The sequence below is a fragment of the Populus alba genome, chromosome 2 (assembly GCF_005239225.2).
Source record: "Populus alba chromosome 2, ASM523922v2, whole genome shotgun sequence".
NCBI lineage: Eukaryota > Viridiplantae > Streptophyta > Magnoliopsida > Malpighiales > Salicaceae > Populus > Populus alba.
The window spans coordinates 16729036-16743686 of NC_133285.1; the positions used below are offsets into that span (position 1 = coordinate 16729036).

Sequence of the window (14651 nt, forward strand, 5' to 3'; positions counted from 1 at the left end):
CTGCTCATCCTCACCTATCAGCATAACAGTGGATTAACTGTCTAGAGGTGATATAATGATAAAATTTTAAGATTTTATATATATATATATATATATATATATATATATTTCAAATTTGAGCTTCATAATTATTAATATGATGATCATTTAAGGCTTAAATGCTCGTTAATTTTAAAAGCTCGTGAAATTAGTCGAGATACGTGCAAGCTGGCTCGAACACCCATGTTAATAAAAAAAATAGTAGAGTTTTTTAAAATTCAAATTTTTTTAAAATTAATAAATTTTTATTGTTTTAAATTGTTTTAATATGCTAAAATTAAGAATAATTTTTTTAAAAAAATAAAAAACTTAATTTAATATATTGTTTTTAAAAAAATATTTTAAAAAACAAATACAATTATTGTCTCAAACACCCCATAAAAAAATTAGATGGCGGCATATAAATTGGACCAGCCATATAATCTAGATGCACCAAAAACAAGTTATATACTATTCATGTTATCTTGATGTATGAAAAATAATTTGTACAATTATATCAATATTTTATATTTATTTTTATTAATTTAATTCAGTAGAACGGAGTGCTTATATGTTTGTTGCATAGATATCTTAGTAAATTATTAGATAAAGGGTTAAAGATTAAAAAAAAAATCGTTATTTAGTTTTATGACAGGGGCCCTTTTTTTATATTATTGTTTGCTTAATTATTTTTATTGTATTATTTTTTTAATTGTTAAGATTTTTTTTTTAACTTTTGAGGAGTTCTAGAAAAGCCAGTGCACGATTTAGTAAAATGAACATAATTTCTTCCTCGATTGTTACATCATCCAGTCTTCTATGTATGACTTAACCCCAGAGACGGGTTTCTATGTCAGCTTGACTTACTAGTTAGTTCATATAGTCTTCTAACTCATGACTTTGTCATCTCTATGCTGTAGTCTTCCACAAATCAGTTTTTTTTTTTTTTTAATAATACAATTTGCAAAATTGATATATATTGAAAAGGTATTTCAGAAATAATATAATTTAAACAAAATTACATTTCTGAATATCCATTTTATATATAACCGCTATTCTCAATATTAATTGTTTATTAAAAAAAAACATAAATTTATGTCTTATACAAGTTAATTAACTTGAACAAAAACTAACTCACAATTTTATAAAAATTCGATGACCAAAAGATAAGATTCAAGATCTAATTGTTAAAAAGAAAAAAGAAAAAAGAAAAAGAGACAAGATAATGTGGCAGGAGATAAAAATGAGAAAAGGAGAAAAAAAGCAAATAAATAATGGGTTGATAGAGACATATCAGAGCTTTGTTTTTGATATATTCAGTATTATTAAAAATATTTCAAAGAGACAATTGTAACCACACATTTAAAGACTATCAAATAAGGTTGTAATTAACCCTAAATCAACTCCAAACAAAATCCCTAACCAGTTTTGACATTGTTTGATGGTTTTTCATGGTGTGGTTAGAATCGTTTTATCAAAAAAAAATTTAACAATTCTGAATGTGCTGAAAATAGAGCTCCAATATCTTTCCTAATGATCTATCCTTTCTTTTTTTCTTTTTTTTTCTTGATTTATTCTCTCTCATTACATCAACTTATCTTCCTTTTCTTTCTTAGTTATTGAATTTTTATAAAATTTTAAATTAATTTTTATACATATTAATTAATTTAAAAGAGACATGGATTTTAAAAAAACTATTATTTTTAATAATAATTATATTTAAATTGTATTATTTTTCTATTACTTTTTTTAACCCTTATAATTTTCCCAAAATTTTAACCAACCTGTGCTTCAGATCTCCAACGCAGAAGGTGAAATGAAAGTTAAAAGGGAAAAACTGTCACTTTAGCTTTTTATTTTTTTTCTCTTTTTAGCAACCCCAACATAATTTCAACAGGCAAAATGGCTTTTTCTTCCACTGAAATATAATTTCTACATCAATTTACAGTCAATTAACTAGTACGAGGCTGATAGCTACTAATGAATTTGTCCTGGCTCATAGATATTTTTCCTTGTTAAAGTAGATTCCCAGCAGCATTTTCTTACATTTTCTTGGTCCTACATGTTTGTTACGTCATGGAAAGAACCTTACGGGTGATATAACTTGGATTATTTGTTTTTGTATTACAAAAATATTTTTTAAAAAATTAATTTTATTTATTTATTTTAAATTAATATTTTTTAATGTTTTTCTATGATTTTGATATGTTAATGTCAAAAATAACTTTTAAAAATATAAAAAAATATTATTTTAAAATAATTTTTCAAATAAAAAAATTTTTAAAAAATAATCTCAACTATATTTTCAGCCGGTTATTAAACATCAATTTGCAAGTGACAGCCAAGAGCGACCAAGACTACGATTTCGCCTTGGCGAGCATGCTACAGCCAGGTTGGAAGTCCAATTTGGAGGCCAAGATTAAGACTTGATTTTGTTCATGAATTTGTACCGCATCCAAGTCATCGAGTTGTTGATTTGTTTTTTTAACTCCTGCACTCTGTTTCCGATAATTATGACATTTAAATTGATAAAATTATAAATTATTTTCTATACTTTTTCAAAATAAATAAAATAGCCCTTCTTATTTTAAAAAATAATTAATTATTCTTGTATTTTTAAACCTGGTAATTTATTATTTTTGTAAGTTTGTTGTTTGAGTGGTGATTAAACTTGGATAAGTACAATAATCAACTTAGAATCTAATTAATTTGGGGTTTAAACCCATTCGGGTTAAAGAAAAAAATAATAAAAAAAGCAATTATTCTAACACCGTTAAAAATACAAGTTGATTTGATAACCTAATTAATTTAAACTTGAATAGGTCAAAACTCACCTATCAATTCATTAATATATATATATATATATATATATATATATTAAAAAAATTAAAATTAAATTAAATGAACCTATCAATTCATCTGTCTCATTTATCCTGACCTATGCCTTCATTGGATCGACCCCTTGATGGGGTTTTAAAATCGTAGTTTTTACTTGTTAATTTAATTTACCATCAACCTCCTCACCTCTCCGCCTTCACCCATCCTCTCCTCCTCCCCTTACCAACACAATAGCAACCATCTTCCATCTCTCTCTCTCTTCCTCCGTCCTCCGTCCTCCCCCCATGCACCTCCTTTCCGCCTCTCCTCCTCTTTCTTGCTTCCTCCCTTCCCTTCTTTTATTCCTCCACCAACACATTAACCATCTCTTCCCTCAACATCATCCTCATCCCTCACCTCCGCTTCCTTTCCCTTTTTCTTCTTTTTAGCTTCCCTTTGCCTATCTCTCCTCCACCTTTTGAACATGTCATGTGCTTAACGATCAAATACTTGGTGTCTAAAAATAAAAGAATTATTTAACTTGTTTTATAAAATTACAAGAGCTAATTTATAACTGACCTCATTTAAAATACAAGGAATATTGTTATCCAAAAATTATAGCTCGATGAATATCGCTAGGCAAGCTCTTTGCTTGTAATTAATTAACAAGTCTAAATGGATAATTTAGAACGCAATTATAAGTTTAGTAGAGGTTTTTTTTTTAAAAAAATTAATTTTGGTATCAGTATATTAAAATAATTTAAAAATATTAAAAAAATAATAATTAAAAAAATTAAATTTTTTTAAAAATATTTTTGAAATATAAAAATAGACAGCAAACAAGATTATATGTATTTTTATCTACTACTATTTTTTTTAATTGACTAACAAGGTGTGGTTTCAACTTAAACATCTACTACATGTTTTATATCAAAATTCATCTTAAAAAATAATAATAAAAAAAAGAAATCAATTTTTTTTTTTAAACTACCGAACCTACTCCTTGAAGATGGTCTAAACGAGGATACAAACAAAGCAACAATTTCATTCTTAACTTACGAGATAGTACAAAATGATGCTTGAATATTAATTTTCCTGTCGCAAAGTCCATGTAAATAGTTTATTAAGCTTCCAAAGAATGAGTTTATGTCGAGCATAATTAATACCAAACTTTTAGAAAAGGAATTAGCATCTGTTAGGAGAATCGATGCAACACAAAAACTTCCTATGCAAGTTTCCAGAAAGATCTTCAAACAAGTGTGAGAGAGTGGCTAAATAACTTATCACAAATTTCTTACATTTCGCCGACATGCACAGATTCCCTGCTAACACTTGCAAGGTTGCTTTAGGTTTTTTTTTTTTTAATTAACATGAATATCCGGCCAACTTACATATATTTCAACTAATCTTATGAGCTCTGAAATTAATAATTATATAAGTCTCTAGTGACCATCATATTAGTAACTACAAGGCTCAAATCTAAAAGCATAGAGAAAACAAACTCCTTAGTTCTAAACTCTTATAGTTGAACCACTTGCTAAATAATTGTTTTAGGGTTATTTTATTTGTAGCAATCTTGGATTGTCCAAGAAAGTTTAGAGCATCGGCATCTATTCACATATTATTTTCATGTAGTAAAAGAATATTTGAGATTGTAGTGGTAGTTATGATTTAAAATACTTTTTATTTATAGATATACTAAAATAATATATTTTTTTAAAAAAATTATTTCTGAGATCAGTATATTAAAACAATTTAAAAATATATAAAAAAATATTTTTTAACAATTTTATTTTTAAAATTTGAAGTAACTCAGACTTCAAACTAAGCCTAAGTTAAAAGAGTTTGTTTCAATAAAATAGTTGAAAAACATCGGTCTTTTTTACTTATGATTTTATTATGGTTTTGTCCTTGAATTTCTTTTTATGGATTCCATCCTTGTATTTTAGGTTTTGTTAAGGTCTTTGTCAGTACGAAATGTCATGTGTCAAATAACTGTGCATTATACATAGGAAAATTACATGTGAAAAATTAGAAAAAAAATAACCAAAACCTTAAAGAAAAAAAGAAGAAAACACAAATATGAAAATCAAAGAAATTAAATTAAAATTATGGGGGAAAATTTTTTTTTCTCTCCAAATTTTAAATCATAATTTATTAAATAAATTAAAACAAAATTACTGCTTAAAGTGTCACCCTTTTTTCCCTTTAATTAGAAAAAAGGCATGGGTTTATAAAATTATAAATTAAAAAAAATATTAAAAGAACTAAATTAGAATTATTAGGTAAAGTATCTTTCTTCCTCTAATTTAAAAAAAAAAATGTTGGATTTTTTAAAATTGGTAAGTTAAATCAGTATTGAAATAGATATTACATAAGTTAATTTAAATAACGTGGAAGAAATCAAATTAAAACTATTGGGTAAAGTACACACCATTTATTCAATATTTTTACTATTCAGGTTTGGGATTTTTATGATGAAATTGGACAGAATGGTAAGATCATTAACATAATCTATAGTAAAAGGGCAGAATCTACAATTTTTTAAAAAAGAAATTTCTGCGATATGGACCTCTCTATATATCCTGTTGTAAACGTAAATTGTATAGTACAGCTGCATCAATGGGATGAAACGGGAGTCTTGTGTATGAAAAATAAGCTCATCCCTGGCCAGAAATTTCAAGGCTTTGGAAAGGGAAAAATTGTTGAAAGGATTACCTCAATGAACTGTTTGAGCCATCACGTTTGTAATATTAGAAATAATATAAATTATATTCTAAAATCTTTATCTAATAGTTTAAGTTATTGGATTAAAATGATTCTTTTAATATGGTATTAGAGCCTTAAGAATCTAGTGGTCACGAGTCAAATCTCACCATCTCCATCTATTTGATAAAATTAAGCACAAAATAACGTGGATCTATACAAGTTTCAAGCTCAAATGATTATTATTTGAGGGAGTGTATTAGAAAATAATATAAATTATATCCTGAAACCTTACTTAATAGTTAAGCTATTTGGTTGAGATAATAAATGTATTTACTATCAGCAGGTTCACGTCAAGAACTTTTAAATTCTTGAATGTCCGAGATGAAGACTCGAAGAAAATGGCTAGCTGGAATGACAAAATGCAAGGGAAAGGAGAAATTTTTATTTGAAGTTGCAGAGTCTACTGTTTTACAGGCATATATAGTTCCCAACTTCTAAATTACATATATAATATAATGCTTATGTACAGGGACTAAATTCTATTCAATAGCAAGCTCTTCAAATGGCACCAATGGCGGATCCTTCAATTTCCTTGAAATGGACATGTGTGTCTATGGGTTAGCCTGAGGGTGAGGATGCTCACAATGATTAAACATTTTCTTGATAGCTTCTTCTTTCTCATCGATGAAGTTGAAAAAATGATAGATGACATGAGAACAGCGAGTGCTTGATGAAACCGAGGACGGGGAGGAAGAGAGCGACTGTCTGCGTTTATAGCGCACAAATTGGCGAACCATTCGTAGCAGAAACACAAAAAAGGCAGTGAGAGCGAAGGCACCACATAGAATGTATAGACCCCAGAAGCTGGTCAGGTTGAGTTGATTAGGCTCGTTGCCGTGTTTTTTCTCTCCATGGCATCCCATCTTACAGAACCATTTCTCATAGATCTTTTGCAGCTCCCCATCCTCAGAAAGTTTCAAAATTGCTGTAGAGATATCAAGAGCAAGCGGAGATTCCCTTTGAAAAGCCTGGTTTAATGTGGCAAAAACAAAAGTAAATAGCATGCAGATTGTTCCATTACATCATCATAACTTAGAATGAAGCGTCATAAACTTTTCGAAGTTTCATAACAATGATTTGAATGCTCTAAATGAACCATGACTCAGGGGAGACAATCTCATGGTTTGAATCAAGTTCTGACTACAATAATACAAGAGGCATTTATATGTAAATATGGATGAATGCATTTGCTTGTAGAGAAGGGTACTTACAAATCCCCATCCACCCCGGGTAAATGGTTGCCCAATGATCCCAAAATCCTTTTGGCTTGAAAGAAACAGATCTACATATGGAAGCTCATCTACAATGGCTGCCACCCCTCCGTCGCTTGGCCCTCGCCGCAATGCACTTTCATACTCTTCTGGGGAGCCTAAGGGGACAAGTCTTGAACGAGCTATGTAAAGATTCTCTGATAAATAGTCATAAGCAAATGAGCCTGTTTGGTATCCAATGGGCCACTGGCTTGCAATCAAGCTTTCAATTCCGGTGATCGGTGATGAAAGCTGCTGAATTGTAAGGATTGAAGTCAAGCTTGCAGTGTAGCTCGCTGTTATCACCATCAAAAGGAAAAGCCATACCACCATCACCAGCTTTCCAAGTGGACTTACAGTAGTTTCTTCTGCAATTAAATGATAACACAGAGACTTAATAATTAGAACTATCAGGGATCCAAGAATTGCCATCTTTCAGCGACAGGTGTGCAAGTATTGCTTCCTTCAACAGGAACGCAACACAAAATTCCTTTTCAAGATGATGCGAGGAGATGCTGCTAGACAAAAACTAACACTCCACAAAAAACTTCGTGACAATAGCCTAATTGCATTTTTACAATTATCAAATTGTTTCATGAGAGTATTTGCAATGCCAGCAACACTGTAGAAAGTAACTTGCAAAAAATCAGGAAGGTACATGAGCAAATAAGCATCCAACCCCATGGATTCCAAACCAAACTAAACTTGAGGTAAAGAGGACGAATTCAAAGCAACTTGTCACTGAAATTATGTCCATATTTTCACTTGCACATCACTTTCAATCAGAATTGCAGTGGTTTGTCCATTTACTACCATGTAAATAGCAAAAAGAGTGAGGAAATTCTGTACTTCTACTCCGTTCAGGGTATGTTTCCAGGAAAGGGCTTTAAAAAGAAACATGTTTTGATGCTCAGGGTAGCCTAATGCCATCTTATCAAGTATCCTTTAATGACAGATACACTGCTTTGGAAAAATAAACCAATATAAGTTATCGAAGTCAAGTATTCCTCACTATTTGTTTTGAACAGAGTTGAGAAGCTGAACCTGCCACATGCAAAAGTTGAAAAAAGTTAAGAGCTTTGTTATTGTACGTGCATTAGGTTCATCATATTGTACAAAAAACTGGAAGAAGGAGAAAAAAAGAAATCATTATATAGAACAACTAAAATTGTTTTGTATTGTTAGTATAAAGTTGTGGTGACAATACAAGTAGACTTTTAAGTTAAACATTAACAGAGCTTACAAGAACATCGTCACAAGTTGTCTTCTAGGAGGACCCCTGAAATGATCGTTTACACGATGCTCAAGAACCCAGATAACCACTGCAATTACCACAAAAGAAGCTGCTGTGACACACCACATCTCCGTTGAAAATGGTTTAAGAAATACCCAAGCACTTGATTTTGAATTGAGGATTGGAGCCACGATGACAAGACCAGTAGATGCATAAGGCTGAGAGAAATCCACTATCTTTGTTCTGTTTGTCACAATGGCAATGTCCCCAACAGCTGCATCGAACACCTGACATCAAAACATTTAAAGATTAAACAAGCTTTGCCCATCTAAGTCACATAGAAGCGCATACATTTATGAATACAAGGTTCAGAATAGAGATTACATTGCATGGATGTAGTTCAAACCAAGGTTTACAAAAAGAAAAAAGAATGAGAACCATGCAATCCATTATAAACTCCATTTGTTTACTATTCAGGCAACGGATAGCGATAGCCCCATCAATCAAATGAAGGGCATTTGAAGTATCAAGTCATTTATGCAAGTCTAGGAGGCCACTTGTGGTACCAATGATCATCTAGTCAAGCCTTGTACTCTGCAATTGTAAAAGCCAAAACGATGTACTTACATCTGCCGCCACCATTTTTACAAGAGCGTCGTATTTGGGGTTGGACCGACCATTCCCAAAAGGATGGAACATGTAAGGTACATGATATGGGACTAGTTCCAGTGCCTTGACGAACACATCGATGCAATATCCTTTGATTTTATGGCTTCCAGGTACTTCAGTAACAAAATCAGTGAAACTGGCTCTGTATGGCACTCCAATTCGCAATGGCCTTTCATCCACAGCAATTACCCAACCACGTGGCGTTTTAGACTTTCCACCAGGCCATGTAATATTGTGAAGCCTCTGGTCTCGGCAACAATTGATATCTTGTTTCCCTTTCCGAGCTTCTGGGGGTGAAAGTGAGAAACCTGCAGCGTTAGACCAGTAACCCACTGTACGAATAGACACCCCGTCGATGTTAAGGACATCATAGCCACCACTGAAAACGTTTCGGTCTTGATTAAACTGAATCTGACCACTTAGACCAGTGAAGTTTGTCTGCAGTACAATGTCAAGCAAATCATTTCCACCAGTGAAGACTTTGAGCTTCTCAATCTGCAATCCGGATATGTTCACATGAAGTATCTTGCTATTGGGAGAAAATGTGATGTTTTTGTGTTCATCGAGGAGCCTATCAATGGCATATGCAACTAACCATACTGTGTCATAAGCTTGAAGTCCATAGGTATTCAACTCAGAACTTGCTGACCCTTTTTGCTGCATTCTCTTCCACCTAGACATGAAAGCTCTCTTCTGGCTGGATTCTGGGGTATGCTGACGAAGTCCAACTACCCCTTGAAGGAAACCAAGTGAAGTTTTCTTCGTTGGAGGGAACGAATCTAAGGTAGCAGAAAGCCAATCTGTTGCAAGCCATGTGTAAGTGTCGGTCATCATTTGAAGTTTTTGGGCAACGGTAAAGATTGTCAATTTGGGGTCTGGATTAACATGAACAACATAAACACGAGACCCAAGCAATTTAGATTTGTTGAGTTTGTCCATGACCTCACTTTCATCAAGTGGGTTACACAACATCAACTTGTATGAAATTTTTGCCATTTTCTTGTTGAGCTCTTCTTCCAAAGCAGCTATCCCATTCCGCCCATAGTCATCGTCAACCCCAACAACGATGACCTCTTTCCACCTGAAAAAGTCAACTAAATCAGCCATTGCAGCCATCTGATAGGAGTCGCTTTGAGTAGTTCTTACGAAGAAGGGGAATTGGAGGGCAGATAGAGTTGGATCAGTGGCAGCATATGATATAAGAGGCACTTGGAGACCATTGGCAATTGAAGAAATCATATGGGCTATTCCAGAAACCTGAGGGCCTATTATGGCCACCACTTCTTTCTCAACTAGCTGAAAAGCTGACAGAAAAAGGGGAGGTTCAATCAAGATATATAAGATAGGATTTTACCAGAACTATAAGCACAAAAGATCAAACAGATAAAATAAACTGCGAGAGTAAAAATGAGGAAGATTCAGAAGCAGAAAAACAAAATCCTGAGAATCCCAATCTTTATTCTAGCTCTACTAATTTAAATCATGTTAGCAAACTTTTGAGATGACTGTAGATCCTGAAAAAGATATCTATCAATGAGAGAACATCAAAGTTGAGAAAGAAGGTAAATAGAGAAAAACTAAGACAGAGGATTTGAAAGTTACCGTCAATAGTCCCCAAAAACACACTAGAATTTACATCACCCATGAGCAACTTCAGTTTAGTCCGAATTCTGCTATCATTGTTAACATCAGACAGTGCAGCCTCCATGGCTGGCTTTGCAGCTTTACCAATTACCGAATCAAAGGTGAAAATTGCACCTATATTTACAACAGCAGGTCTTTGGCAGCACACGAAACCACTGACAATTACCCATATAGAAATGAACAGTAGGAGGATCACAAGCTTTTTCATATCTCCAGTTACACACACACACACAAAGACCTTCGCAGTGGGGACTCTACCTTCCCCTAAAATTTAAGAAGCCTGAATTCTAATTGATGAAGAAGAGAGTAGAAAGAGTGGATTCAAGAAACGGGGAGCTGAAAAATGACCAAGTGGGTTATGTTTCTTGACGTATTGAAGAGAGACTAGTGTAACTTACAGCAAGAGAAGCAACAAACAAGAAATAAAAATGTATGAACATGCACACACAAAAAGAAAAATCTTTAAACAGTAAATGAGTTTGGCGAGGACAGAGGAGACTGGCTGGAGACTGATGGACAATAATATCAAATGAGAAAATTCAAACAAGAAGATGAACTTGGACTTGTGGGAATCATGTCCTAACACATCACTGGTACACGTCAAAACAAAATAAAGAAAAACGAGATGCACAGTTTTGAGAGAGAAAGAGAGCATTAATTGAGGAAACAAAGGGAATCCCCAGTTACCCCACCCGAGAAAGGCTGAGGTGGGGATTGGCAATTGAGAGGAGAAAAGGCATCCATCCTATAAATGAGGTGAAAGCATTGGCGCTATCCAACTTGCATGCAAATGATTTCCATCTTTGTTCGGTGGATTCCCACTCGGAGACCAAATTCATACGAGTCCATAGTAGACTTGTTTTTAATAATATAAAAACGAAGACTTTTAAACCTAAATTTTGGTAGGATGAACTTAGTCAATTGGCATTCTATTTGTACCTGTATTTCATCAAATTTTAATTTTTTTTGTTAAAATTGAGTATGATTTGTATTTTTTGAATCGTTTTGATGTGCTGATGTCAAAAATAATTTTTGCAGAAAAGCTATTTGAAAAGCAATCGCTACCACACTACCAAAAAAAGCTAATATTTTTTTTTAAAAGTTAAAATGATGTTTTTTTAGAAGAAATCTTAAAAATTTAAACTGAATTTTAATTTGATTGTTAGTTAACTGTCAACAGAGAGATCCACCAGATACATGTAATGCCAATGTGGAAGTGATATATCGTCAAAAAGTTTTTCACCCAATTCAACTTCCTCCTCTCGGTCCGACTTCCCTGTGAAGAGACTGCTACTTTTTATCTTTTTCTTTAGCTGTTGTGACAGTTCTTCCATGCTTATCTTTAGGGTGTTTTAGAGGAGGATTGAAAAAAGTATATTTTTGTTTAAAAATATATTAAAATAATATTTTTTTATTTTTAAAAATTTATTTCTGATATAAACATATCAAAACAATATAAAAATATATAAAAAATCAATTTTAATATTTAGTTTTTTTAATTTTGGCTAATATTCATTTGGGTCTCACTCTAGAATGAGGGCTTATTGATGAAAGATTAAAATTTCTTGTGTTATGTTATTATTAAGGGTGTTTAAAATAATTGAGTTACTGAAAAATCAAGAAAAACTTAACTGAAAAAATTGAATTTAGTAGGAAAATAAAAAAAAAATTCAAAAATTCAAAAACAATTTTAATTCGTTTTAGTTTAATTTCAGTTTAAAAAATCTGAAATTGACCGACCGAATAATAGCTGAATCGAAAGACAAAAAAGAAGCGAATATATAAGGAATACGTTATATAAAAATTGAAATTAAGAAACCCTAATTACCTAACCTCAAACGCAGCTCCCCCCCTCTTATCTCTTTCACCCAACAACCACCCTCCTCCCTCTCTCTCACAACTCAACCAGTCATATTCTTCCTCACTCGCGTAGCCCAACAACCACTCTACCAATTAAAATAATTCAATCATAGCATATGAGGTCTTGGCCCAGCGGTTGAAGGGACTTGTTCCCTTCCTCTGTATACTGGGTTCAAACCTCACCGTGCACGTCTGTCACCCTCGCGGTGCCTTACATGCTCACTGAGTTTGCAGGATGTTCAGTGAGCCGTGGGATTAGTCGTGGTGCGCGCAAGCTGGCCCGGACACCCACGTAAATAAATAAAAAAAAATTCAATCATAAGAGAGTGAGGATATGTGGCCTTAGATATTAAACAGGGTGGGTATCAGGCGAGCAAAGGTTTTTCTATTTCCTGTTTACTTTATCTTTTTGTGGCGGAACGTTAAGGTCAAGTGTTATTATTTAGTTATTTCATTTAGGATTTCTAGAATACCCGTATGGACTAATCTTATTTGAAATTTTAAGGTAAGAGACTGATTGTGGCTAAAAAATATATTAGTATCCCTAACACACCTTATATCATGTAAGTTATGTTGTATGGTCTGTATATTATTTAAAGGTGTTAATGGATTCCTAATCGATGGTTCATCTATGATTCAAAATGAAGATTTACACTTATAAATAAATCTGGAATTTTAAATTTATTATGGGTTTATATCCCTAAATAAATTCTTATAGAAAGAATCCATATAGGTGCCCTAATAAGACTCATCCATTCTGAATGGCAAAACTGTTTTCCACAACTTGTATATTATGGTGAAAGATACTTTCAATTAAAACTAGGGAATATTTAAAATAGTTCTAAGAATTTTCTAGTCAACTCCTAATATTTAAATACCAGCCTACTTGTAGATTCAATATTTATACCAGAATAGTGACAATTAATTTTCATAGAAAAAAAAACAATTTAGGGTTATTGAAATATTGATCAAATACTTAAGGAATTTTACAAACTTATTGTAAATTTTTTTTTTTTAAAAAAAAAAACACACAAAATTTTTCTAAAACAATTCTAAAAAAATCATTTTCTCTCCCCTTTTTTATAAATAAAATGCAATATTTTTTGTAAGGATTGGATCGTATGTAAAAGGCAGGAATCATTTTTTTTTTTTTAAAAAAAAAAAAACAATGTTTAGCAAAAACCCATTTTTCCCTAAAAATAAAACTTTCAAAATAGGCTCCGGGGATATTTGCCAAATACACCCCTTAAGCGAAAAAAAAAAAAAACATTTAGTAGAAATATTGCCAGCCAATTAGGTTCTTAACCTTTGACTTGATTTTGACCTGAGCGGGTTGACCCAAAACTTTTAGTTCAACCATAAACCCAACCAAAGTCACCTATTAGAATTGAAAAACAAACCTAAACCTAAACCAGAATCCAAAACAAAATCAAACTACAAAAAAAAAAAAAAACGCAAAAACTCGAAAACTTTTTATCAAAATGGATCAAAACCCAGAAAAAAAAAAAGAATATGATGAACATCGAAAAACATTCAACATGAACCTAACAACATAGATTTCAAATTATACTAGATATAGACAAACCAATGACACAAACATGGTGAAAATCATGCAAGAATCAATAATCTAGCATTAATGCACTTCGATTATCACTTAAAAAACCATGATTTTGTCAAAATATGTTTCAGCTCAAAATCAAAACCCTAGGATAAAAACCTACCGAAAACATGTTATTGATGTAAATAAACCTTAGATTATTAACTAATAAAGTTACCCAAATGGTTTTGTGCTAAGAATTGGACAAAAAGGAAAAGATATTTTTTTTAATAGAGTTTGTTAAAGCGCAAAAGAAAGCTTTATTAAGCATACGCGGATAGAACTATAGCTATTTATATATATGTCTTTCCTTTTATTGCGGGTCTATTATGTACAGTGCATGGTGTGCTGATCCAAATTATGTGGCCAAGAAAATGTTCTTCCCAAGAACACGAAGAACATTACCTTAAACTTAGAAAATGCCCATGTATAAAACCAGCCATTGTCAAATCCAGAAATGACATTTTAGGCCTATAAAACATGCTTTCTTAGTTCCAACAAATCACATTATCATAACCAAGTATATTTGAATCAAAAGAACCAACAAATAACATCAAATCATCAAGATTAAACAAGATCTTCCAACTATCAACTTAAACAACTTACATGTTCATGCAATTTGGATTCAAAATTAGTTTTTTTGGACTCATTTTGGTCATGAACAGACCTAACGAATCTTAGATAACATCATTGTTTCAACATGCATTGCTTAAGTTAAACTAAAACAACATTATGTTATAAAAAAATAATTTAAATAAAAGACTTTTATTACATCTAAAACATAATAATAAAA

At 32.0% G+C, this 14651-nt stretch overlaps 1 protein-coding gene across 1 annotated transcript; it reads right to left on the reverse strand.

Moving 5' to 3' along the window:
- Positions 1-5964: 5964 nt before the first annotated feature.
- On the reverse strand, positions 5965-11119 carry LOC118042676 (glutamate receptor 3.7). The gene is made up of 6 exons (XM_035050392.1): positions 10360-11119; positions 8716-10061; positions 8098-8375; positions 7867-7898; positions 6816-7222; positions 5965-6572 (listed from the first exon to the last, which is right to left on the reverse strand). The coding sequence occupies exons 1-6, from the start codon at positions 10607-10609 to the stop codon at positions 6156-6158; spliced, it is 2730 nt and encodes a 909-aa protein (XP_034906283.1). The 5' UTR covers positions 10610-11119; the 3' UTR covers positions 5965-6155.
- Positions 11120-14651: the final 3532 nt, after the last annotated feature.